At 49.5% G+C, this 26,469-nt stretch overlaps 1 protein-coding gene across 2 annotated transcripts in view; it reads right to left on the minus strand.

The window, feature by feature from the left end:
• The window catches only part of ERI3 (ERI1 exoribonuclease family member 3), a 136,558-nt gene that overhangs the window by 63,286 nt on the left and 46,803 nt on the right, over positions 1-26,469 (minus strand). For both annotated transcript variants that reach the window (XM_075039292.1, XM_075039291.1), the window contains exon 6: positions 19,765-19,837. In XM_075039292.1, coding sequence (XP_074895393.1) covers positions 19,765-19,837 — 73 coding nt within the window. The remainder of the gene's footprint in view (positions 1-19,764; positions 19,838-26,469) is intronic.

Consider the following 26,469-nt stretch of genomic DNA (forward strand, 5'->3'; position numbering starts at 1 on the left):
CCTGAGCCGAAGGGACTCGCTGCTAGAACTGGAGCCAGAGTCCCAAATCAATCAGGGCAGAGAGGGCTGGAAACTTTCGAAATCATTTTCCATTAGAAATAAGAAGTTTCTGTCATCAAAAGCCAAATCTCATTCTCATTAGGAGAATGTGGAGCTCACAGCCAAAGGGAGGATGAACTCTCACCTGAGACATGGCCAGGAATCCTCTGCAGTCACACGTGGGGACAATGTGCAAGTCCGAGCTCTGCCTCATTCGGACCGGAGATAGTTTTGGTAACTCTACCCGGCTCCAAAGCAGCCCTCAGCCAGAGGAGGCCAGCCCACAGCCCCGGCTGTCCAGCAGGCTCTCCTGCGGTCCCCCCAGAGCCTTCCAGGCAGCGGCATCGTTCCCTTCAAGTTAAACTCCACAAAAGCCCCCAGTGCTCTTCCCTCGGGGCAGTCCCAGTGTTGCAGAAGGCTCCTCCCTGTGGAGCTGCAATGGGAAGATCCATCAGACAAAGCACCTTCTCTTCAAGCTGTCTGATGACAGATGTTCAGCCAACGGAGCCGTGGGATTGGCGGAGCACCGCAGAAGCACTTTATAATTCCTGCTCCTTTCCTCCTTCCTCAGCATCTCCCAGGAGAGACACGATGATGGACGGTGACATAACTGACTGTTCCCAATCAAGGTAATGTAAGTAATGACAGCTGACGTGATTCCTGGAACGTGCAGGCGCTGCTGGCCCGTGTGCCGTGCCTACCGCGGGCAGCACCACCAGAGCTCGTGGAGAGAGAGGAGACAGGAGCATGGAGGCCTGGCTGGGGGACAGGGAAGGAAGAGTCCCAAGACACCAAGGCCGTCTCCAAAATGGCTGCAAATAACTCACTACATCAGCCTGCAAACCGAGCAGGAGCCAAGGGGAGGTGGGTAGCACCTATCTCGTGGAGCAAACCCCTCCTGGGCTGTGCAGAATGCCTGCCCCAGACCTGGACACTGCTGTATCTCTCTCCAGTGTCACCCGGGACTGTAGTACCCCTAGTCCTTAGGAAGTGCTTTGCTGGGGTCTTGCCTGGCCCCTCAAGGTTTGGCAAGGCTTTTACTGCCCTGGCCCTGCCCCTGCTCCCCCTCACCATCAGTGATATCTGGAAAAGGGAACATTAAGTCAGTAACCCGGAGCTCACCTCCCCGTGTGGCTGGTGTGCGGGCAGCACCACATCATCTGAACCCAAGGCAAGGGGGTGCAGCAGCCCCAGATCGCACACGTGGGTGTACGGAGACTCACGGAGGGAAGATACTGTGCAAGCTCATAGCCGCAGTCCTCTTCCAGAGCCTCGAAATTAGTAGGCAAATTTAACATGCAGAGAAGCGACCGATTAATAACCCAGCATTGACTTAAGAAGACCTTGAATAATACATAGTGCTTGTACACAGAAGGGGAAAAAGTCAAGTCCTTCTGCTTGTCAAGTGTATCCGCCTCCCAAGCACCAACACTCAACGAGAAACCTCCCTGCCAGCCAGCCGCAGCTTTAAGCAGCTCTTCAGAAATGCCTTTTGCTAAGATGAATGGCAAAACTTTGTGCCAAGTTAGACTTGCATTTGGACAGGTCCAAGTATGGTGTTGTTTTAAATGTCATTAGCGCTGCCTGTTAACAAAGTCCCTTTAAACCTGCCAAGCGGAAGATGCTGCTGAGCATTTGGAGCCCACAATGATGAGCCATGCTGATGACCTGTGTTGGCTATGCTGATGGGTGAGAGAGAACCTTACCACAAGGCCACCGCAACCTCTCCTCTGCCCTGTCTGCACTGCAATCCTCCCAGCAGCTTGGCCATGTCAAGGAAAAGTCAGATCCAAACAGACAAGAGATTGGCAGAAGCTCATCTGCAGGTGCTGGGCTCCACCGCACGACGATGATAGCAGATGAAGCTATGAACGGACTATTCCCTTCCACGGCTTGATTCTGGCTTCTGTTGTTTAATGCTGGTTTTGGTGTGAGAGACTGAGCAGTGGTATCAGCATCCCTGTGTGGTGCTGTCTACTTTCCCAAATAATCATGGCTGGAGAAAAATTTGCTCCCTTTAGGGAATATTCCAAACCAGAACTAGCAGAAAAATGGTGTTTACCTTGACAACAGCCACTACTTTTGTATAGGGGCTACATACACAATGCCCATTGAGAGAGGGGTGGAGTGCTGCGGAGCACCAGTGATTTGTATATCATCAGTGAAATATGGTGAATCTCAAATGCTTTAATTTTTGCGATGGGGAGAAAAACTGAACAGCACCTCAGGCAGAGACTCCCAAGAGCCAGTCGTTCTGACTCTTGTGGCTGAGTGACCCTCTTGTGCAGCCAGCCCACGGGGATGCTGCATGGATTTAATGCCTGCAAAGCGATTTGAAAGCGAAAAGCCTCACAAACAAGCCTTGTGGCTGAAGTCCAGGAGCAGGAGAGATGAGACCTAATTTCTGTTCCAATCTCTGATGTGGATTCATAGGAAAATCTTCCAACCTCCCAGTGCCTCAATATCCCCACAATAATATCTATTGACGTTATGAGCCTAAATTCGTTCATGTCTTTAAAGAGCTTGCCTGAAGACCAAAGGACCATCACTACGCAAAACATGAGCTGTGTACGGCACAGGGTCAGAAGGCATTTAAAAAAGCAGCCACCCAGTGCAAAACACAAGGGAAAAAATTTGAGCAGGAAACAAGATTTGTCTTCTTCAGATGTAAATGAGTGCCAGCTAGCAGCAGAGCTCCAAAGACATACATTGTAGCAGCGAAAAGTGTTTCTACAAAGGGAACCAAGAAAAAAATGTGATAAACAGGCTCAAATCTTACAGTTTGATTTCCAGAGCAATAAGCGCAGAAACTGAGCCCAAAGAAAAGATCTGTATTAGCAACCAAATCCAATCATTCTGATCATAAAGAAGAGACATCCGGACTGCTGCAGAACTATTTCCAGAGAGAAGTTTGTCTCCCCATCCCTTTCACACCCTGCAGTGGCTCAATGGAAGAATACTTAAGAAGTTGCAAGTTTGGTCATAATGTGTAAAAAGCCCCTGAAACGCGACATCATTTACTCTTCTGTGGTATTGCTCAGCAGAGCTAATAAATCTTGCATGAGCAGAGCTGATTCTAATTTTCTAATATGAAAAGGCATTTGGATTGAGAGAGAGGGGAAGATAAAAGTGATTGAATCTCCAATAGCCCAGCGTCAGTGACAAGAAACATCCTGCTACGGACCCCAAGGAAGAATGGCTCCCCCTCCTCCCCGAACCACAGGCACACTCACCCGCTCTCACATCCAATTCTCCCTGCTTTCTGCTCGCCACGTCTCAGTCTCCCCTATTGACAGGACGTGGTTTTAAACACAGTTACACAAGTTATCATTTCTGCCTTTTGATCAATCTGAATTTTCAGGACAATTACCCTCTTAATCAATGATTGCTATCAGCAGCCCCTTGGATTCTTCACCAAGGCAATCGTGCCGCCGGGGCAGACGGCGTGTGCATATGCAATGAAGCTGCGGGGAGGCGCAAGTCCATCTTCCCCTGACGTAGTCGTCGGCTGAAAGGGTGGAGAACTGTGAAGGCCACTTCAAGGAACACCTGACGTAAAAAATAAGCGGAGGGAATTAAAAGGGACATTGTGTGAGGTGTCTGTGGCACAGCTGGGCTGGGGGAACCGGGGACCTGCTGAAAAGATCATCGAGTTGAAAAATAAGCCAACTAAACCAACAGATTTACCATCCGCTGAAACCATATATTTAAGAGCTATCTATAGCCAGCACTAACCGCTCCTAATGAGGCTAATAAAGTCCATTTCCAATTAGAGACTGAAACTATTAGATGAAGGAAAGGCAGAGAGGCAGCTTTTAACAACCTCTAAAGATGTGGGGTTTGGATTTGGGGTTTTCTGTATTTTTTTTCCATCAGAAATGATTTAATATTACCAAAATGCCCCTAGCATTTACACACACAAAGCAAGCCTCCAGCCGCTCTTCCCTGGCAGGAGTATGTGTTTCAGTAATTGATGTTTGCACAGAACCTCAGCTCTTGGAGGACAAGGCTCCTCCGAGGCATCTCTCACCACCACAGGAACACGGCCCCAGATATCTAGACGCCACAAGAAACCCCAAAGCAGCCAAAGCCCAATTGCAGGGGCCGCGAGTTGGCTGGGGGACGAGGCTTAGCATCCCTGCTCTTGCAAGAGCACCGCCAGGCCGTTGGCAGGTTCATGCTGCTTGGCTTGTGTTTTCGGCGCTCCAGACGAGGCAGGGCGAAGGAGTATAACCGCTCCCACTCGCACATCGCTCCGTGCTGCTCCCTCGACTACCTTATGGGTTTCCCCCCGGGCACGGGACTCCTTGACGCTTCATTCTGTCCGAAAAATAGCTCGGCCAGACCCAGGCACCGTTGTGTCTTTCTGAACAGCTCCAGCAGGTAGAGAGGCTGCATCTTCTCCCAGGCTTCGAAAGCACCCCGCACCTCTCGGGCGCCGTGTCGGCAGGAGGGAGCTTTGGGACCGGGCTGGCAGCAGGGAAATGCTGCCGGGAAGCAGCTGAGCTTCCGCAGGGGAAGGCACTGTGGTGGCTTCACCATCTTGACCACCAGATCGGGCTGGCAGTAAGCAGCAGAGGCAGCGCCAGGTGAGGCTGGCAGGCCAGCTGCCTTCGCAGGCTGCTGGCTGGAGGAGCTCTCTGAAAGGCACAGTATTTCACTAGCTATTTTACATGGAGAATTGCCGATCAAAGATATCCCCACTGTGTACTCCAGAGCAATAAAAATAAAAAAAACCCACAAGAAGAATTCTTTAGGCGGGTAATGGGCATTTTATTCCTTTTTATGACACTAAACATAGGCAGCTGGCATAATTACACCACAATAAAGGCATAATGTGCACCTAGCAGAACAAACTCATACTTTTGATAATTAGGCAGAGCAAACACAGTCTGGGATTCAGTCACACAGCTTCACTGTCTCCTGGATCTGCCGGAGCCCCTGTCCCTGCAGCACGTTGGCCCCATTCCCACAGCTGGATTTATCCGGGCCCCATGGGGAAGGCTGAGCAAGCAGAGCATCACCAGAGCTCTCCTGCACCGAGAGGAATGGCCACGCAGCTCCACTGTTTAGAGCAGACCAAGGGCAGAGCGCAAGGCAGGGAGGTGCAGGATGGGTCCACGTGCAGCTCCTGAGACGCAGCTGGAGATGGTGCGCTGCAGAGCACTGACAAAGGACGTCAGTCACCTCCCGATCAGCACCAGGGATGGATCCGGGAGCCGCAAGGGCACGTGTGAACTCTGCGACTTGAGCTTAAAGACTGACTCCACAGACAAGACTGCAGCAGAACCAACTCCATGTGGCTAAATCATACATGATGCAATGGCAAAGGGAGACTCAAAACACAGGAGAGATGCAGAGCTCTTTTGGGTTTGGCAGCTCCGCTGAAGCCAGCTCCAGCAACTGGAAGGGCTGAGCAGAGGCATGGGGACACCCCTCCACAGCAAGGACCTTGGCCAAATGCAGTCGGTGGGACAACGTCCAGAGGGAAGCTGGTCCCTTTGCCAAGAGGCAAGGACAGAAGGGAGTGTTCCAGGGAGGCTGAAAGACCCTCATCTACAGAAAGGGCCAGCTTGCACATGCTGGAGGCTAGCAATTTGCTCTTTGAAGGCCTTGTGCTCCCATTAGTCTTGGTGGCCCTGCTAACCTGCAGACCTGCCTCCTCCAAAACACACCGGCAGGCAGCAAGCACGCTCCTCTGGCAGCTGCAGACATCCACGCAGGACAGCTCCTCCCTTAGCGAGCGGCACAGCCAAGGCGGAGATCCTAAATGATCTCTAAAATATTAATACCATCAATCAGAGCCAGGCTGACAGAGGTTACAACACTGGAAGAGCACAGAGAGCAGGCTTTCCTGAAGTTGGCGCAAGACCGTACGCTAAATATCCAGTTTGTTTAAAAATGCATCTGCAGGATGCATGCAGGAGCAGTGCTGGCAGAACGGCACGCTGAGGTTTCATCTCCACGTCACTGAAACCCGCTGGGGATGCCAACCACTGCATGCAGGAGAGAGACCACCTCAGCCACACTCCATCCTATGTGGCTTAATGGAAGTTGGTGGCTTTAAGGTATATTGAGTGCAGTGCAGAAATGCTAGAGTATCTTGGCTCAAAGAAAGGTGAGGGAGGTGGAGCTGATCCATCAGCCATGAGTGAGACCTGTATATTCATCTGTGGATAGGATGCCCAAGAAAACATCAAACAACATCATTATGAGCTTTTTCAACACGAGATTCAACATGAGGAAGGGAAGATGCACGTTGTCAGCAAATATAAGCATCTTGCCTCTGCACCTACTGGCACCCAGAAGGGCACTGCTGAGAACTGGATGGGTACTGAGCAAGCTTGGGAAGGCTACAGTGCAGCAAGCCAGACCACGACTTCAGGATGGCCCATTTGCTCAGGAGCTTTGATGCCCCATAGAGCCGGCAGCAACATTCATATCAGAACACCCAAGGAGGCGGTCCCAGTCTGTAGGACACAGTGCCCAGGCAACTGGGAAAACCAGCCGCTGTGAGATAGCCCCTGGTTGGGCTCATGCTTTGGAGTGATCAGAGTGTCCCTCCCCAGTGGGCCACAAAATATGAGAAGTTCATGCCTAGACAAGGGCAAAAGATGGACTGTTTCCTAAACAAAAGCAGATCACATCTGCAGAGTTTCCAGCCAGTTCTTAGCAAGCCACTGTGATAGATCCAATCCACCGGCTGCAGGCAAAGAGCTCAAGCAAGGAAACCTGCAAGTGGAGAGAGCAAAAGCCAGGATGGAGCCAGAAGTGCTGTGCCAGCATGGGGAAAGGGCAGCAGGAGACTTTTAATCCCAACTCTGAAATCAACTTGCTTAGTAGCCTTGGGGTTCTGAAGGATTTAATTAATTAATTTAATGAGTGTGAAGCACTGTAAGTTATTAATATACAAATTCCGCTACTGTATCTCCTATCTCCCAGTTCAGCATCTCTTGCTGCTTTACATCGAGCCCATGACAAGCAAAAGCCAAGCCACGGTATGCCTCTGTGCAATGGGGCAGAGGCTGCACACCCACACTTTCCCAGCCAAGACAGCAGTAGCAAAGTCCCATTCCTTTCAGCAGGATAGTGCATCACGCTTAGCACAGGGCACCAGGAACACCTCATACCAAAAAAGCTCTTCCCACTTACTGGCAAGCCGATTGCTACCATAAACCAGCCTGCTGCTGTTGGTGGAGATGTCAGGCCGTCACTCTCCCTCTTCTAGCCATGCTGGCTTGGTAGGACAACGAGGACTAAACCAGTTGATGTTTTAATCCCCAAGGCTAGAAAATCTGATTAACCCCTCATCCCTCTGCAGAGAACTACACAGGTCCATTTTCATGCTCTTATGTGGAGCTCCCATCTTTTAAATGCAGAGAAAAGAGGACACAGCTCCTTTCCCAGGAACTAGGCAGCTGTGCTGGTACCCACATAAAGCTCCAGCTGAAGGGCTGGGATGCAGGGATGCTCTGCCCCTCGCCTGACCCACAGGACTCTGGGAAAGGCCATCTTTCGCGCACTGTGCCTTCGCCTCCTAGCTCCTCCTGGCCTGGAATGCAGCACACGTTGCAGGATTATTGTAAAACATGCCCTGCCTCTAATCCCTTCTCCTCATGCCTTGCTCTGGTATTGACTGCGGGGAGCTGTGTCAGGCCCGGGGTCAGGCTTGCCTCTCGCAATACCAGGGCACACAGAAGGCTCCAGCCTCTCCAGCTGACCGCAGTACGCATGAAACGTGGGAAAACACAGGCTGCCCCACACCTTGACATAAGCAGGCACATGAGATTGGAGGCCTCCAGCTTCTGCCAACAGTGCCGGTGCCCCGCAGGCACAGCCACAGTCCTGTGTGCAGGTGAAACACCAGACCTGTGCCGGACAGACACCCTCTCACTGGGAGATCGAGGGCCTCACTCTGACCATCCTTATGATTTCCCTGGTTTGCTCCCGGGCTGCCACGCAAAGGGCGCATTACACGGCAAGTCTGGATGCAAGCGTGTGGCACATCAGGCGTGCTCCGGTCACACTGTACACACCGTCACCCCCAGCTACAGAGAGCATCCAGCTGACAGGTCCCAGTCACACCATGACCAGCCCCGCAGCAACTCCCTGCCTCTCCAGACTCCACTGGGGAGACCATCAGGCTACTTCAGCTTGCATAACCTTGACATTGCAGAAAGATTTCTTATCAAAAGCACAAGTTGCTTAGATATCATTGTGGGTTATTTTGCTTGCTTTCAACTGCTCTTTCCAAAACTTTGTCTTTGGCACCTAGAGCACACTGCCCCATGAACAGGCAGCACCAGGAAAGCCAGCGTGGCTCCCTCCTCAACCTGCAAGCAGCAACCAGACTCACGGTGTAAAGGCCTGAGCAGCATGTTTAACCTCAGCAGCAGTGCACGCACAGCCAGATGGGAACCAGGAGGCTTCTCAGTGCAGGGGACAGATGTTCGAAGCCCCCAGCAAGGGGAGCGCAGGCATAGTGAGGTGCAGCCAAGCAATATGGCACTCAGCGGGAAGAGCAGCACGCAAGGTCTGAGCAGCTGCCTCTCCGCCTTTTGCCTGCAGGCTACGGTGATGTGCACGTAGAAGAACCACAAAGTCAACCTGCCCCCAACCACTTGCATAGACAAGGATGCTTTCGGTAGAGCAACCATTGCAGTGCACTCGGCAAACCGCTGCTTAAAATTTCATCTAGAAGGCAAAGCTTTTGTACTGGTTAAAAAAAGTACAAAAGGAACAAATACTCCTCTCTGCTTTGTCCAGTACCTGCAGGCTACATGGGGCCAAGATAATTGTGTTCTTCAGTTTCTCCTGAATAACCACCTTCCTGCCTTATCCCTACCATGTGTCACACCAGGAAGCCCCAGTCCTTGCTGGAGCTTGAAGGCTTTGCCAAATAATAAAGGCTGCCTTGGGATTTTCCTTGTACAAACATCCTGATCAGGGCACGTGGCATTGGGAGAGGAGTGGACACAATACGTGGCACCCAGGGCAACCACCCCTTCTTTCCCTGCTCAGGTACTCCGAGTTTCAGCAACGTGTCCCAAGGAAAGCAGACAGCCTGTGTCCAAGTGTAAGGGCACAGAAGGTGTCACAGCAAACGGGGCAGGAAGGGACAAGTGATGACCCATACTGTCTGCTTCAAGGCAGGACCATCTCCACCCAAACCATCCCCACTATACTCTTCTAAACTCTAAAAATCTCAAGACCTAAAGGTCCTGCATCCCTGTTCTCACCCACGGAGACTGTTTATTCATCTCCTCGCAGCAGGTAAGGACATGACTAAGAGCTGTGTCCACTGCAGCCACGCAGAATAAACTTTTCCCTTCCTCTGAGTACTTTAATTCCTACAAAAATGATTTCTGCTTAGTCTTCTGTAAGCTGAACATCCCAGACCCCTCAATCTTCCCCTGGAGGTCACATCTTCCAGCCCTCTGATTCTTCTTATATTCTCTTCTGGGCTTTCTCCACCTGTGCCAGGTCCTCGCTGAGGGCAGTATGCAAAACTGCTTTGTCCCAAAGGCTAAAACTAGGCTCCAAAACACCTTGCCTAGGAAAAGAGGTGAGATTTTAACATGTGCCTAGCACAATTTTAATGTGTCTGTCGTGGTTTAACCCCAGCCAGCAACTAAGCACCACGCAGCCGCTCACTCACTCCCCCCCACCCAGTGGGATGGGGGAGAAAATCAGGAAAAGAAGTAAAACTCCTGGGTTGAGATAAGAACGGTTTAATAGAACAGAAAAGAAGAAACTAATAATGATAATGATAACACTAATAAAATGACAACAGTAAGTAATAAAAGGATTGAAATGTACAAATGATGCGCAGGGCAATTGCTCACCACCCGCCGACCGACACCCAGCCAGTCCCCGAGCGGCCAAATCACTGCCCCCCCTTCCCAGTTCCTAAACTAGATGGGACGTCCCATGGTATGGAATACACCGTTGGCCAGTTTGGGTCAGGTGCCCTGGCTGGGCATGAGAAGCTGAAAAATCCCCGACCATAGTCTAAACACTACTGAGCAACAACTGAAAACATCAGTGTTATCAACATTCTTCACATACTGAACTCAAAACATAGCACTGTACCAGCTACTAGGAAGACAGTTAACTCCATCCCGGCTGAAACCAGGACAGTGTCTTAGCAAAAGAGAGTGTAGGAGAATCCCGATGGTAAAGAAGTTAATTGGTGTGTGAGATGCTGTGGGATGAACACATGGTAAAGCACACGCAGGATAGCTACAGGAAGGAGGGAAAAGCTTCTTGTTAATAGGACGGACATACTGACATGTCCCCTTTGCACTGGAGTATCTCTAAATGGCTTCCATGTAATAGGACCTTGTCAGCGTCTGTCTTCACCCACCCAGCAGAGTCTGAACAGCAGTGAGAGAGGAACTGGCTGCCTGTGCCCAACCTACAACCTTCTGCTTGGCATGAGTTTGGCAGCAAGAAGAGTGCTCTTTCACACACTTGTGGATTTTATGGCCAGAAGTAATTACTAACCTAATCCGCTATTTTGCAAGCCAGGAAACTTAGCTAGTTTCTGGTGAACCAAGACCAAAAACTTACATTAACCCTCTGAGGATCACAACTTTCCCGTCTGCTCCCAGAACAGTTTGTACAGACGCATGCTCCACAGAAAATTGCTCCTATCTTTTAGGATGCAATAAAAAAAAACAACAACAAAAGCCAAAGGAGGGGGAAACACACAAAACCATTTGATTTAGGTGAAGATGGACACTGCTTTTTTCTGCCCTCCTGGGATGGGCATGTATATTACTGCTCAAGTCATCCAAAACCAGTGAAGCCTCCAGGCTGCATCTAGAGCCCCTCTCAGCTGTAGCAAGACCAGCTCCTGAGACTGCAAGAAAAGGAAATGAAATGCGAGGCTGGGATCATTACTTTGAAACTATAAGCTCATGCCACTGAGCCAAAGCCTGTTATATCGACATGGGTTTGTGTCACCCCAGCAGCAGAGATCATTCTCCATCTCCGCTTGCTCAGCTCCCCTCCTCCCGGGACAGCTGCTGGCACAGTATTCCGCAATGCTCTGCGAAGTCTAGCTACAGAAAAACTCTCAATGCCTTGCCTAACAGGTTAAAGTTATAGGGCTGAGCTACTGCAGAGCAAAAAGTACCCTGCTGACTGCTCCACCATGCTTGTGCTTTGCCAGCAGCTTCCGAAGCGCCACTTGCAGAGGAGCAAATAGCAAAAAGCGCAAGTTTCCTTCCCTGGGGCAGACAGCCCAGAGGGGGGTGTTGTTTCTTAAAGCCTCCAGTATTCAAAAGGCACTGAATTTGTACCTAGCTGTCACGTAGGATGCTCCTACTCTGTGTCTCCAGGCACCAGCCTGAGCAGCAGCTCGGAGGGAGGGAGACAACCCTGCCTGCCAGTGACTCCTGGGCTGAGAAGGCAGAGAGCAGATGCCTGAGCAACAACTACTGGCCACGCAGCCCACACGCCATGCCCCTGCTTCCTTTGTTTTATGCAAAAGTGGATACCAAAAGCAACCCTGACGGTTACTCTGCGTTACGTGAGCACCATACCTTAGAACGTATTGCAAACCCACCACGTCAACATCCCCTCCATCCATCTGGTTATAACTTCTAGGGAAATGGAAGCAAAGAAGTCTGATGCATCAACCCATCCTGTATCCCCTTCTAATGAGTCCAGGAGGAGGAAAGGGAAAAGACTGCCAAGAACTTGCAGACTCTCACCCTCTCTTCCCAGCACAACCCCCGCTTATTGGTTTTCCTTGGAAATGTGTTTTTGCTCAGCACTCCTTGTTAAGTAAGAAAGAGAGGACAGGTCCCTCTGCAGCGGGACGGAGAGGGCTGCTCCTTTAAGGCCTCTCCTGGATGCCCTTTCCCTTTGAGATGACTATCCTCGACTCCCTCCTCATCTCCCTCCCTTTGATTTAAGAGTTCCTCTCCTGGCCCTGACAGTAAGGTATTTCTGTCCCACAGATTATAACTCACTCTGGGCTATTATTCAACTCCCAAGCCCTGGCCCTGCTGCATTTAGTCCAAACATAATATCCTTCATGCATATATTATCTGTCTCCCTATTATCTGGAATCATTTCGGAATTAAATTTCAGTCCTGCAATATTGGCTTGAAGAGCGGCTCGCTTTATGGGCTAGTCAAAGGTTAGAATACCAATCAAAATAACACTGCCGATGCAGAGAGACATTTTAATATTCCAAAACCCGGTAATTGTAAAAGGACATAATATTTTTTCCCTGATTACCCCAAAGGCAACACATGTTAACAAGGCGAGGGAGAGAGTGAAAGAAATTTCAGAGTTCAGACAGCTGCACGACAGATTTAAAGGAGAAGTCGTGGACGGCTGCCGCGCTCCAGCCCTCGAAGCAGGAGAGCTCTCCTGCCCGCGCTGGCAGCACCACACTCCCCGGGATGCCGTCCTCTCCGTCCCCAGCCTCGCAGCGTCCGCGCCACCCACGCTCCCCTAAGTCAGGAGCCTTCCAGGGTGCTCTCACCGCAAGGCAACGGAACAGCCAGAGCTACGCCAAGACGGACAGTTGAAGATTATCACGGCAGGAGAAACCGCCGTGATCGGCCGGCCTGACCTGCATAGGCCACGAGGCTGCCCCAAATTAATTCCTGTTTGAACCAGAGCTGATCTTTTTAGGAAAAAACCTTCCCTCCTGAGCTGGAGAATCCACCACAGCCCTCGGTAAGTTGTTCCAACGGTTAATTACCCTCACTGTAGAAATCTGCACCTGAATTACTTCGCTTTGGCTTCCAGGCACTGGAACTGCTTATGCTTTTGTCTGCTAGACTGGAGGAACCTCTCGCCACATTTCAGCTCTCCCTTTAGATACTTAGGGACTACAGCCAAGTCTCCCTTTCCCTTCTCTCCGTACCCTAGATGGCTCTCAGGGGCTTTACAGCATGGTGAGTGTTTCTGTGGGTCTTGGCAGTTCTCATCCAGCCTTCAAGTTTCCAGAATCCTTTCTGATGCAGAGATGCCAGAGAGGGACCCAGCATCCCACACCGGTCAAATCAGTCCCAAAGAAAGAGATGATCCAGCTTCTCTACTCCTACTCACCACTGCCTGTTTATAAATCCAACAGCAGCCGCCTCCTAGATTCAGTATCTGCACACTTTATCGAAAATGATTTTTATGTTTTCTTTCAGGGCATTGATAAAAGTGTTAAATACAAGAGGTCTGAGAAATAGATCCCTGTGGGACCCCACTAGGAAGACATGCACTCCATGATGATTACCCATTTACAATTAAATGCTAGGAGCTGTCAGTTTGCTCGTTCTTAATCAATGTAATGTGTGCCATGTTGATTTTGTATCACTCTTGTTTCTTAATCAAAATGTCATAAGGTACCAAGTCAAATGCCTTCCAGAAGTATATTACATTGACATGGTTACCTTTATCAACCAAACATGTAGTCTGATAAAAAAAATATCAAGTTAGTTTGAAAAAGATCTAGTTTCCATAAATCCACATTGATTGGCATTATATTACCCTCTTTTCATTCTTTATTAATCAACTATGATATCTGGCTTTTCATTACTTTGCCCAGAATTAATGTCAAGCTGATAGGGCTATAATTACTTCATCGGTCATCCCATTTGCCCTTCTAAATTACTGGTACAACATTAGCTTTCTTCCAGTCCTCTAGAACTTCTCCCATGTTCAAAGACTTATTAACAGTCCAGGGCTTCTCAGCCAGCTCTTTAAAAGTCCTGTAAACCAGCTATGCAAAATGCCAATCGAAAGCTACCACTTAACGTTATCAGAAAATCACGTTGTAACAGCAAATCTCTTGCTCAGTGATATGGCATCCTCTGCCTTTCTCTAAATACAGAGCAAAGTATTTATTAAACACAGTCATTTTGCTGTATTAAGCAATTCTTCCATTTCCTTCCAACTATGAACCAATGCCATTGCATGGGCACTTTTCTTTCCTATTCTCCATGGAAACGACACTCTTACTCCCCTTAACCCTGGAGTCACGCTTCTCCTTTAATTTCCATTTACAACCTCTCCCATTCCTGCCTTCTGAGAGAGACTTTCCAAAGCCAAGAGCTCTACAACCAGGGATGAGGAGCCCAGGAAAGCACAGCTTCCACTGAAGAAAGGTCTGACAGAGTCTCGGAGCACTCACCCATGCTGCAAACCAGCAAATCATGGAGCATCGTGGGCATATGAGCAGCTCTTCGCAGTTAACTGGCAACATCTACTCATGTGCTTGATGCTTTGGCTGTGAAGCACTCTGCCTGAGGATCCCTGCCCGTCGTTTCTAACCTAACTAGGCATTTTATATTCCCTGTAGGCAGTAACCCAATAAACAGGCAATAGACAACAATCACAGTAAGTCCTCAAGAAGTTAAACCTCACAAAAGCAACTTCCAGGCATATGGGCCACAAAATAAACCATTTCTCACTTGCACCCATTTCAATGTTCTCTGTCCAAAGCACTCAAAACACTTCAGCACCAAGTGCCTGAGAAGCACTGAGCTCCTCCTCCCACCCCGAAGGCAGCAGGAATTGTTAATTCAGAGGAGAGACAAAAAGCTGTTAGCAAATCTTTGTTTGTTTAGGATGTGTTTATTTCTAGTTGCCAAATATTAACAAAAACATCCTATTACATGCTTCCTCTGTCAGATTTCAGAATATGAGTAGGTGACCTTAAAACATTTGTGCATGTGTATTAACAGTTTGCTTCCAACTACAAGTATCTACAGATCAATAAAGGCTGGGCCTGGAAAAGGCCAGCTCCGCACGCAGCCATGGCACCCCCAGAACGGTCACGCTGTGCTCCCCAAGGCTCCATCAACTCTGTTTTGTGATACCCAGAGAAGGAAAGTTGCATTCATCCACACACATCATTCAACCCTTGCCTTTCATAAAAACTCTCCTGGACTTCAGGAGGATGTCAAACTAGGACCAGTTTTCTGCCACTTCTAAAGCAACCATTATTATTGTATCTAAAGACATGCTGCGCTCTGTGAACAGAAATCAAAGATGGTCAAACATGCCAGAACAGCTGTCCCGAGAAAGAGGTAGCTCTGTGATGGATATGAAGATTGTCTTTTTTTAAAAATAAATACAATATCGTTTGAAAAACAAGGAACAAAACAAACCCTTAGTGGTTACATAAAACACTCCTCTGTTATCTTTTAACTGCATATCATCCAGAGAAGAAATGGAAGATCAGGATAGTGTATACAGTGTTAAAAATAGTTTCCACAACCCAGTTCTAGAGTCAGAGAGCCCGCAAGTGCCTTTGTGCCGGCCCTCTGACTAGTTCTGCTGCTTTGGAAGAGAGACAACTGAGCAAGAGTATGGCAGAGGTCTCAAGTCAAGAATAACACAAGGGAGAAGAACTGGAAACACTTACTTGCTCTTTCACTCAATGCGAGACCTAGGCTCAAGAAAATGATCTGACAGGAGGTTTAAAAGAAACAAAAGGACCTGCACCTCCACACAACATGTGAACAAACAGAACATAATTAATGCATAATTAAATAGTAAAACTCATTGCTGCAGGATGCTGTAGAAACCAAAAGCATGAGCAGATTTAGAGAAGGGCGTACAAGTTCCTGGTAGACAGACGTAGTAAAACCAGTGGGTGCTAGACACAGTGGTCCAGGGGCAGCTGCCAGCTCACAGTCCTTGAAAAGGAAATTGGTGGGAACCAGAGAAAGCTGACTCAAACCATGCTCTCCTTGTTACACCTGCAAGCATCAGCTACTGGCCTCTGGCACGCAGAGGATCTGGGTTAGACTTTTGGTCTGGCCATTTTGACACCTTCATCACCCCTCTAATGTTTTTCTTGCACAAGCTAATTGTAAGAAAATCTAGCTTCACCGCCATTCTTCCACCTCCTCCCTCCACCAAACCACTCTCCCCTCTGTGACGTGCTCCCAAAGCCAGCGGTGCTGGCACTCCTGCTGCCTGCCGGGTTTCCCATTCCCAGGCTCCCGGCCACCCTGTGATTGCAGGCACCACGTCCTCAGCCTAACACAGCGCTGGCTCCATTCCCGCAGGGTGAGGATCTGTCACAGGGCCAACGATGCTGCTAACTCAAGTGGGACCTGGAACAATAAACCGCAGAGGCTCCTGGAAGAGCAAAGGGAGCAGAAACGAGAGCTGATCCTTGTGTTAGAATAAGCACTAATGAATTTATCTAGGCTACCTGCGGATACTCTTGGGGCAGCAGCTTGCTCATAGCTTGTTAGCTGCAGCAGCTTTTCTTTTCACATAAATCTTGACCCACAGCCTCCTGCTTTCTGCACATATTTCTCCACTGGTGCCCCTCATTCCTGACATGAAGCACTCTCTGCTATTTACATCCTAAGCATCCAGCTCCAACAACATAGCTCAGGTTCTGCACCTCAGTCCTAACCCACGGGGCCTCTGTGGATCAACATGACAGGCACATAAGGAGAACTGGCAGATGGGATGGTGGCTCTCTATCGAGATGGTTTAGGGGGATATCTGAAATGTTGCAGCATTCAAAGAAAGCCTCCTCTGCTTTCTGCTACCCTCCCACAAGGCTGAGCTAATCAAAGTGAAGAACATGATAAACTCTCTGCCCCGAGTCAGCTCTACACTGACAGTTCACCAGAGATACAAGATCGCTCAGTGACATTAAAAATGTCAGCAAACACGGATCAGGCTTGACAGAAGGGATGCATTAGCAGGCTGGGGGGGCACAGGGCAAGGTAAAACTTCAGCAAACGCGGTCAAGTGCACAGGCAGCTTTTCTCCTTTTGTCCTCCACAGGAGGTTTTTTCACAGATCCCAAGACACTGTGGCCACCATCACAGCAATCAGGTGTGGAGCTCACCACCACCTGCACAAAGTTTCCTGGGACAACACAAGCGTGGCAGCTAGTGGGGGCTGATTCCCATCTTCAGCTTGCCTGAGAGGCAAGTCTTGGATACTCTGAAAGAGGCCTGGGTGCTCACCTCAACTGCTCCTGCAGCACAGAAGTGACAAGGCAAGGAATTTATTAGAGAATGAACCCTAGAAAAGACCAACTGACCACCTCAGGAAGACGGACTGCTGAGTTCTGGAGCATCCCGTGCTTTGGCAGAAGCAGCACAGACAAGGACTCTTTCTTCAGATGATACAAATCAGAGACAAAGAGCAGCTGAAGCCATGTGTGCATGGGCAGAGGGAATCTGGAACATATTTTGTTGCTACCGCACTACACACAGGTACACAAAAACGTCTGCCCCATGTACACACCTTTCTGTACATAATCCCACCCTTTTGCATTGCCTTGTATTTGCAGCAGCAGTTCCCTAACTCAGTAGGATCCTCTTGGTATCACTGCTCACAAGCAGAGACCCAAAGGACAGAGAGCAGATGCAGGTGGGACCATCCTGCAGGAAACTGCTCTGTCACACGTGCCACTTACACTCACATGAACTGTTTTCTCAACATTTGAAAGATCCAAGTCTCCACATTATCCGTGACCTAGAAATTAGCAGTTTCACACCATCCCCTCCCCAACACCTTCACTTCACGGATCAGCTCAGAGGCAGACTCAGCCTAGGAGGTACTTCTAACTCAAGAACATACCAGAGGGATGGGAAAAGGGGCCACCTGAGCTATGCAGGGAAGAGCAGAAGGGCTACGTACCTGTCCAACCTTATTTGTCTCACGCTGGGAGCTCACTCAAAAGAGAATGAGGTGCCATTGGGTCCTGCTGCTTGGTTAGAATTATTTACCTAGGCTGGAAATCCTCTCGTGAAAACACACAGGCAGTTCCCCCACAAGCACCCTCAGAGAGCGAGGCAGTGAGTGGCATGGAAAGATCCTCACCCTGGGGTAAGAGCAAGCCCCAGGGGAGGCAGCTATTGAGGCACAGGACAGGAGAGGCCCTTGGTCTCCTCTTCAACCTGGGTCACTTCCCAGAGGGGCACAGAGACCCTCGAACAACCCTGTGTCACAGGGCATCAGATATTAGAGAGTCAGAAAAACTTCAGATTTTTAAGGGATTAGAGGTGTTGAAGGAAGATGAACATTTCTCACACACATACCCTCCCCGCAGGATCTGAAAGAGATTGGAACCTTACTTTCTGGGTAACACATTTGCAGAGGCAGACAAGAAGACACAGGCTCCAACCCACATGCCCCCATCCTACACACTCAGCCAGCGACCCCTCCAGAGAGCTGGAAGGGGAGTGCTTTCCTCCTCCTCTTGCTTTTAGCCATGTGCTTGGTACTTCATGGATGCTCACCAGCCCTCAACTTAGTATCACGGTATTTGCTGAACGCCAATACATGAATGCCCATCTCGAAGAACAGCCACTTGCCTGGATGTCCACACTACAATAAATCCCAGCTCCTAACATGCTAAATCCAGGAGCCTTGAACTATGGGAAAGAGCCATAAGTCATTCATCCTGAGGCCCAGAGGAGGAGCACAGCTGGATCAACCTACTTCTTAGCAAACATCATGGAACACAGGGATATTTTTTTTTAAATATTATTATTCTGCAGCCATCAACCTGCTGGTTATATAGCTGCTATCCATTCACCGGAAGTTTAGTGAACTTCAAATGGCGATCATTAATGGTCACTGAACTGCAGAATGCCCCAATGTGCTTTCAGATTTCATTTACCAAGGACCAGCAATCAGCCAAAAGATTTGCTCTGACAGCAGGGAAATACAAGACCCTTTGACAAGTTCAGCCAGGAATGTGCTGCCAGCATCCCTTGTTAAGTTCATGTTCTACCCTATTTGACGGAACAGATCATGCAAATTGTCCTTCTGCGGCCGCTCAGCCTGTCACTCATGCCTCCATTTAAAACAATAAATAAATAAAAGAACAAAAGGAAAGCCCACAAGTACAACGAGCTGTTTACAAGCAAATTCCACTTACCAAGACCCCTAATTATCAGGAAAAGGTGCAGAAACCCAAATGAAACATTAAATTTGATGGGGGAGGGGAATCCTACTCTTCCAAAGGTTTAACCAGGAGGGCCACCCCAGTTTCTCTTGGGCACAGACCCCAGCCTCCCCCCCCCCCCCCCCGCTACTGCTTGTAATCACACTTGTTCTTTTCTTCCCACTTTGATTTCTGGCTTATGGCATCACTACATTTTTCTGTGCAGATGGAGCACCTGTGCCAGGAGACCCTGTGGATGCACAGCAGGCTGCTCTTTAACCACCCGGAGAAGGCGTGGAGCAACACAAGGCACCAGACAGTAAAGTCCAAGGTATTTTGCTTTGCAAAGTGACCACTGGTTTCTTAGGTGGATGTGCTGCTGAGACAGCTCCCCTTCCCCACACAAAGGGAAATACTGATTTTTATTTGGGAATATTTCCACATGTTTATCAACCAGATTTTGATCTGAAGGGAACTGAGCTCCTAGTAGCCTTATACGGCTGCAAAACAAAACAGTCAGCAACACTGGGGCCAACACAACCTTCGCTGAAGAGGGGCCTCACAGTGTCCCACTATTATGCAGAGACACCACACTGTGCCTGCCACAATGGGATTCTCCCCAGCTGCAGAACACATCCCATCAAGTACAGTACGACTCTATTAGAGGAGATACAATAGGGAGCTGGAGGACTCGCTCAGCCCAGCTTCTGAGAAAATAACTCATTTCAATGCAAAACAGCAGTAGTTATTAGACACCTCCTTAAAGAGGAAAGGAGAAGGACAAGGGGAGGGGGAAGAGAGGGAGACGGGGACTGTGGCAGTTTGCACAAAAGTACCTTTTTCAGATTAATCCACTGTTTGAAGTAATCAGCAACCGGCAGCCCTAAGTACTGGCATTGTCCTGGTAACCTGTAAGAGAGAAGAGAGAGCAGGTTTGATTCAATCAGTGTCCTGACAACACAAACTCTGTTTTCTTAAGTGCATTTCGTTCTGAGATGGAAGAGACCCTCAAGTCTGCTGTAACATGCTGCACATCAGAAGGACCGTAGCTCTTGGCAAAAAAATCTCACAAGAGCAGAGCTTGGCTGAAGACTTATATACATCCAGCCACATCCAGGCTGCTCACAGCTTTCAGACTGAAGAGTTTGAACAGGCGCTGCATGCAAGTGCAGCATGCAGCTCTTCTCCCACAGTGGCTAACACATAAACACAACTGGAACATCCAGGCTGTCCTTAGCTAAGTGAATTCATCACAAATCCCTGCAAAACCATCCGGCTCAGCCAGCGGCTTACAGGGCAGACAGAAGGACTGACAATTCACCTGTCATGCCCTGATGCTTTTCCATTTGGCCTTTATGGTTAAAACACCAAACGAGACAATGAGGGAGGAAAGGAGGCACCAATGCATTCATTTTTGGGTAGTAATTCTGCAGGACCAACTTTTTAGGGCTAAGAAAGCAGAGGCTGTTTTCCAAGCAGGTGGTCTGAAGAAGAGAGCAGTCACAACTCTAAAGATGCAAGGTGCTGCACACTGTCTCACTACGGATTTGAGCACCAGCAGCCACAGCAGCGAGCACATGTATTTAACCTCTCCCTTCCTACAGCAAGCCGCTGGAATAGGGCTCACAAAACAAAATGGCATGGGTAAGGGAGGTGGACTGCCTGAAGGGACAGCAGGACCCCAGGATTTGGAAAGCTGTTTCTCCCACACTGTGCTGACCCCAGTGTGTTCGCAGGGCAGCTACGATGCACCCCGCAGCCGGGGAAGACCAAGCTGCAAAGCTGTGCAGCTCCAGCCGAGCCTGTGCAGGGAGATGAGTTATGTGAGTTTTCCCCGGCCAGTTTGATCTGATCAAGAGTAATTGATGGATCTTGTTCATTCACGTACTGCTGAGCACGCCTGGGGCACTGGTCACGGGATCTTTAACTGAAGCAAAGGAACATCCCAAATAAATATGTCAACTAAATAAATGACTAAATTAAAGCCGTTTGTGCATGTTAAAAGCCACAACCCCAGAAATCGGCTTTTGCAAACAGAGGAGGGTGGAGAATCTCACAACTTCCTCTGGCACTTGGGGGCTGTAGGGGGAGGTTGGAGGGGAGGAGGGAAGAACTGCAAGTGCCAGCATCAGCTGCTCAAACAGCCCAAGACAGATCATGTCCAGGGCACAGTCTTCTCCCACTCTCCATAAAGGAAAGAGTGAATAATCCAGACTGGACTTCAGATTCAAGGCTGAAATTCAGGAACAATCTCTGGTCAGATGTGGATACAAGCTAGATACACCACCATGAGCTGGAGTGCACCATCAGCACCCCATACAGTACCCAAGTGCTCAGCCCAGCTCCAAACCTTTTGGTGAACAGGGCAGCATCTCTTCAGACCTACAAGCAGTTTCCCAACTAAGGAGATGAAGGAGAGACACAGACAATGCACTTGCAGATAACGCTGAGACTCAGAGTAGTGCAGTACCAGAGTGGTTTGGTCTCGGTGCTGCCTCCATTTCTATGGGAAGAAAAGGAAGGAAGCTGGCAAACATATCCAGGGGAATCTCCCAGGAATATGTGGCCAATGGAGCCAGCACACACTGGGCCCCACCAGTGTACTGGCTTTCTGAGCCCTGCTTAGGCTAAGAAAGAAATACACTCCCTGTGCCAAAACCAAATGCCTGGTCCTGAAAAGATGCGCATATCATCATTTAGGAGCAATAATTTAAGTCATACAAACACATTTGAATAAGGAGGTCTAGAGGAATTTCTTTGAAAGCAAGAAGCTTGTCAAAAGAACGGGCTTGGAAGCAGCAGGGCTACGGCGATTTGCAGGGTAAGCAATGTGACTTGACAGCACGGTCTCATCTCTGGGCACGGCTCATCTGATGCTAGCACCATCGTGCTGAAATAAACCACCTGGAGTCACTCCTCGCAATTGCATAGCCGTCACATAAATAGCAGCCTGGTCCATGCATTTTACAGCCATTACACATACGTCCATGACATCCTGTAGTTGAACAGACCCCACCAGCCCCAACCAGCATACTAAGAAAGCTCTTTCTCCAGGAAAGCTGCTTTCTACTCGTGCCCAAATCAAAAAAGATCACAAGAAAAGGAACCACCTAAAACAAATGACTGGTCTAAATACAGACACGTGATCAGCTCAACCTCTCTTAGATTGCTCACATTTAGCCAGGGAGGATGATGATAGCAGTTAGCAAAAGTTATGTTACTAAAAGCTGAGTTTCTCCTCCCAGCCCACGAGGTTTTCATAAATACAGGTCTCAGCCTAGCTCCAGTTAGAGGAATAGTTATCAATTCACCTAACGTTTGGATAGGGTCCAGAAGAAGCAAGTACAGCATTGTTCTTGTTAGCCACAGGAATTGACAGCTAACCACGCAGTGCAATGAATGACATCTAAAGCCTTTCCATCCCTGTGGGACCAAAAGGCCCAGCGAACTGGACAGTCTGGTTCTACTTCCACCCTGAGACTGATGGCAGTGTGCCCTGGGCGCTGGACAGTGGGTCTTTAATTGGAGAAAATAAATGCTCCAAATAAATATGTCAGCTAAATAAATGACACACTTTTGCAAACAAGTAACAACCCCAGAAACTGCCTGTGAAGCGGTGTGACCTAAGGACATTCCCCCTCCCCCTCCGCGCTTGTGCTCCCCTCATTTCACATTAGCACCAGAGAGACTTCACCAAGTTTTTCAAGCACTAGAAGGCCTACGCTCATGCTGTAACCTGGGCGGGCTGTCAGCAACACAGACCAAAGCATCAGTCTACTCCCCGAGCTGGAAGATGCAGGCCTGGTGGCTCCAGGCCGGGAGGGATACAGCCACTCAATGCGCTTGCCTTTAGCGAAGGACTGCCGTATGGGTCTGGTCTAGGCTGGGTACGCAGTGCTCCGAGCACAGGGAACCGAGGGTGCTCACCGCACAGACACCAGGTCCCCAGGTAGCTACGGGAAGGAAAACATCCCTGCAATCCCCGCATCCCTGCAGGGGATGCATCCCTGCATCTCCTCCCCAGCTCCAAGCTCGTTACCTGCAGTGGTCCCCCCCCACTCCTCAGCCTGGTGATCAGGCAGGATTTTTTCCAGCATCTTCTCCAGGTTGGAGTGAACAAGGCACATCTGTGGCTCTCCTGGGGAACAGAAGTGCCAGGGCCTTTAAGGAAGTAGCTCTATTTACCAGGCCCACCACTCACTTGAGCAGCTCATTTGATAAACATGCTTTTATGCGCCATACAGCTTCTTGCTCTTGCAAGAGTCAGCCTTGTTCATTGGGGCAGCTTTGCTTGAGCAAAGAGCTCAGGATGTGGCCCTCCCTCAGGTAAGGGAGAAGAGAAATGATGGCACATTTCACTGCATTCAACATCCCATGATCCTTCCAGCTTTTGAACGAAGTCTCGCTGCCTCCCCAAACACTGAAGCTCTCACTCCTTGGGAAGGAAGGTGGCTCTCAAAACCACCCCATCAGCCAAACACCGTGGCTTCAGGTAAGACTGCACTTGAGAGAAACTTGAAAATGACTGTGGGATTTTCCAGCCTCCGCTGCAGCTCTGGTAAAGTCTGTCCTCCCAGCAGCAGAGATGGGAGCACACAACCTCTGCCTTCTTGCAAAATGCAGGTCCCCTTTGGGCAGAAGAGCAAGTGACATCAGGTAGCACACCCTCCTCCACCAGCCAAACGAGTCTAAGTCCTCCTTGGACTGTGGTCAGCAGTGGCAGCTCTGCACTATTTTCAGAGAGCTTTCATCACCCCAGGCTCTGATTTCCATCCAGCCCTGCTCCTCCACTCTGCAGGGTAAATGGGGTCTGGAGATGAACGGGATGCAAATAGGAGGCGAAGTGACATGGCTGCATTTCTCCCGTTGAAGCCATCTCTCTCCAAGGCGGCAAGAAGCGCACAGCTTGGCGGTGATAAACGGCCTTGCTTTAGTTATCACTTTCCTTAAGTTAAGGAGAGCAGCCTAGTGATGGATGGGCTGGAATTCGGTTATCAGGGAAGGCTGTCAGCCAGAGTTGCCTATCTCCACACACATTTAGCAGGACGTCATTATGCGATGGCATGGAGTTAAAATATGACCAAGGGTATTGAAAGAAAAAGAACAGGATTAAAAAAAAAAAAAAGGCAAATTGAGCAACAATAAAGGAGCATGAGGCAAGAACGTTATCGTACTAGTGACACCTTTTATCTCGGTCTGGTTAGCTAGAGCAGGGCACAAATTGGTCCTTCCTCCACTATTGTATCCTCTTGTACAAACAGAGGCAGATAAAATGTGTCACCAGTGCGATAGCATATCAATTTAACCCTAATTATCTAGGGGGTCAAACTAAGAAATAGGGGTTTCTCATTTCAACAGGTTCCTCCGTCTCTGCTCAGAGCCACCACATTAATATGGAAGGGGGAGGGGCAGCCATAATTGATTTCCGTCACTCAGGTGGTCCTGGCGTATAAAAAATTAATGCTTGATTCTCCCAACTAATCAGAGCTGGTTAACGTCCATCTGCTTCTGGGTTCAGGATGTCAGGAGACAAAGAAATTGGGCCACTTTCTACACACCGGGTGTATTGATATTGAACCAGTTAAAAGAACAAGTCCCTCTATGGAAAGATAAAGAGAGATTAAATCTTGGTTTTTATAGACCTGATCTCAGCCTTCCAAAAAATCCACGCCCTGGAGACCTTGCATTTAAGAGATGCAGAATGTTTTAATTGCATCCCGGCCAACCCCACTGCACTGGGCTGCAAAGGAAAGGGCAGGCAGGCTCCTGCCCTGGAAATCCTTTGCTGAAGGAGGGCTGGGAAGTCTGAAGAAAGCTGCTTGGATGCTGCAGCACACAACAGCAACAAGGTGATGGCCAAAGAGAGGAGCTGTCAAACCCATCTCAGCCCTGCACCCTAGTTCAAAGCAAGGCTGGTCAAGGCGTCGCTCTGGACCATGCGGTGCGGAGGTGCTGCTCTGTTTTGACGTAGGGTGGGATGTCTGGCAGGCCAAGTGGAAAGCTTGGGTGCCCTCTCCTAACAGAGAAAGCTAGTGAGGGAATAATAGCCTGTGCTAAGGCACCTGAGATGTTTTAGCAGAGAAACAGCACCATGACAGGCAAAGCCACATCTGTCTGCACTGAACCTCACATGAGCTGGAGCCAAGCTAGGAATTTAAAGCAGTTTAGGTAAACCCACATCCTCCCAAAGAGACAGCCTTAGGTTAATCCAAACTTGGTTAAAACAGTAAGCCCCAGCCAGGAGGGTTCAACGGCCTGGGGATGCAAAGGGGTGACACTCTGCTCTAGAGCACAGAGGCTGCAGGAGCATCCCACAGAGGGGCAGAAAGCCTGGCTGGGCTTTGTCAAAACCACCATGCCGGGCCAGGAGGGCTCTGACAGCGTGATGCCACAGCACTCGCACATGAGCAGAGTGCCTCGGGCCCACAGCACAGCCCGAGCCACTCTGCAGCCTGTGGAAATTGAAGCATGCTGACACACACGTCCGAAAAACGCCTAAACCCCAAACTCCCCCATCCCGATAATTCAAGTTAGACTGGAGCAGCTTTCCTGCATAATCCAAGGCTTCGACAGGGAGACATCTCCTCCCCAGCGCTGGAGTCACTACGCCACTCAGTGCAAAGAGGCAAGAGCTGAGCCAGGCTTCCCTCATGCTTCTGTCCAAAATGAAGGATGGAGGGATGAACACCCTGCCAGACCTCTGGCACCCCACTCATACGCTCCTCAGCCCCACAGACCTGCCAAGGGGCTGGAGGAGCCCGCCTGCCCTTGCTTCCCACCAGACGAGCCCTTGCCAGGTGACTGCACCCCACTCTCACCAAGCACACGCAGGGTGCCACCCCTCCACGCCCCGTCAGTACAGGACAAACCATCCCAGTACGGCTGTACTTAAAATTCACAAGCAGTAGCTGTGGAAAGACAATACATCTGGAGAGGGTCTGAAAAGCTCTGGGCTTTCACAGAAACCCTGAGACAGGTCCCATCTCCCTCCCTCTTTGCTTTCCTTCCACCCCCTCAGTTCTCTCAACCACCCCCAAACTTGTCACAGTGCAACAAGCCTACGAGCCGCACATCAGCTTTAAATATCAGCGTGCGTGAAGCAGGGACATGAGAGCAGGGAAGAGGGAACAGACAGAGCAAGCCTCCATCGCCTGTCAGGAAACACTAATGAATTTCAACACCAGCAGCCATTGCCTCAGACGGGCTGGCGAGAGGAGACGGAGTTACAGCGAGGAGCCTTTGCAGGAGCAGCTTGCCTTTTTTCAAAGCTCCCTCTGTTAATAAATGTCATTGCCAAGCGGGCTGCAGCAGTCCTCGAGCCAGGATGGGGTGGGTCGGGGGAGAGACAGGCGACTGACAGCGCTCAGGATGCCTGGGCAGTGCAGCATTTTCTTCTGCTGCATCCCCAGACAGAAGCCAGGAAAAGGAAGCAGACGGGACATTGCCATTGGCATGAAGTTGTCTTCCATTAAGGTCCCAGTAACCAAATAACAACCTCCACAAGGAGTCATGAGTGCAACACCAACACCCCCCGGTCCTAT

This window comes from Buteo buteo, chromosome 10, assembly GCF_964188355.1.
Source record: "Buteo buteo chromosome 10, bButBut1.hap1.1, whole genome shotgun sequence".
In the NCBI taxonomy this organism is placed as follows: Eukaryota; Metazoa; Chordata; class Aves; order Accipitriformes; family Accipitridae; genus Buteo; species Buteo buteo.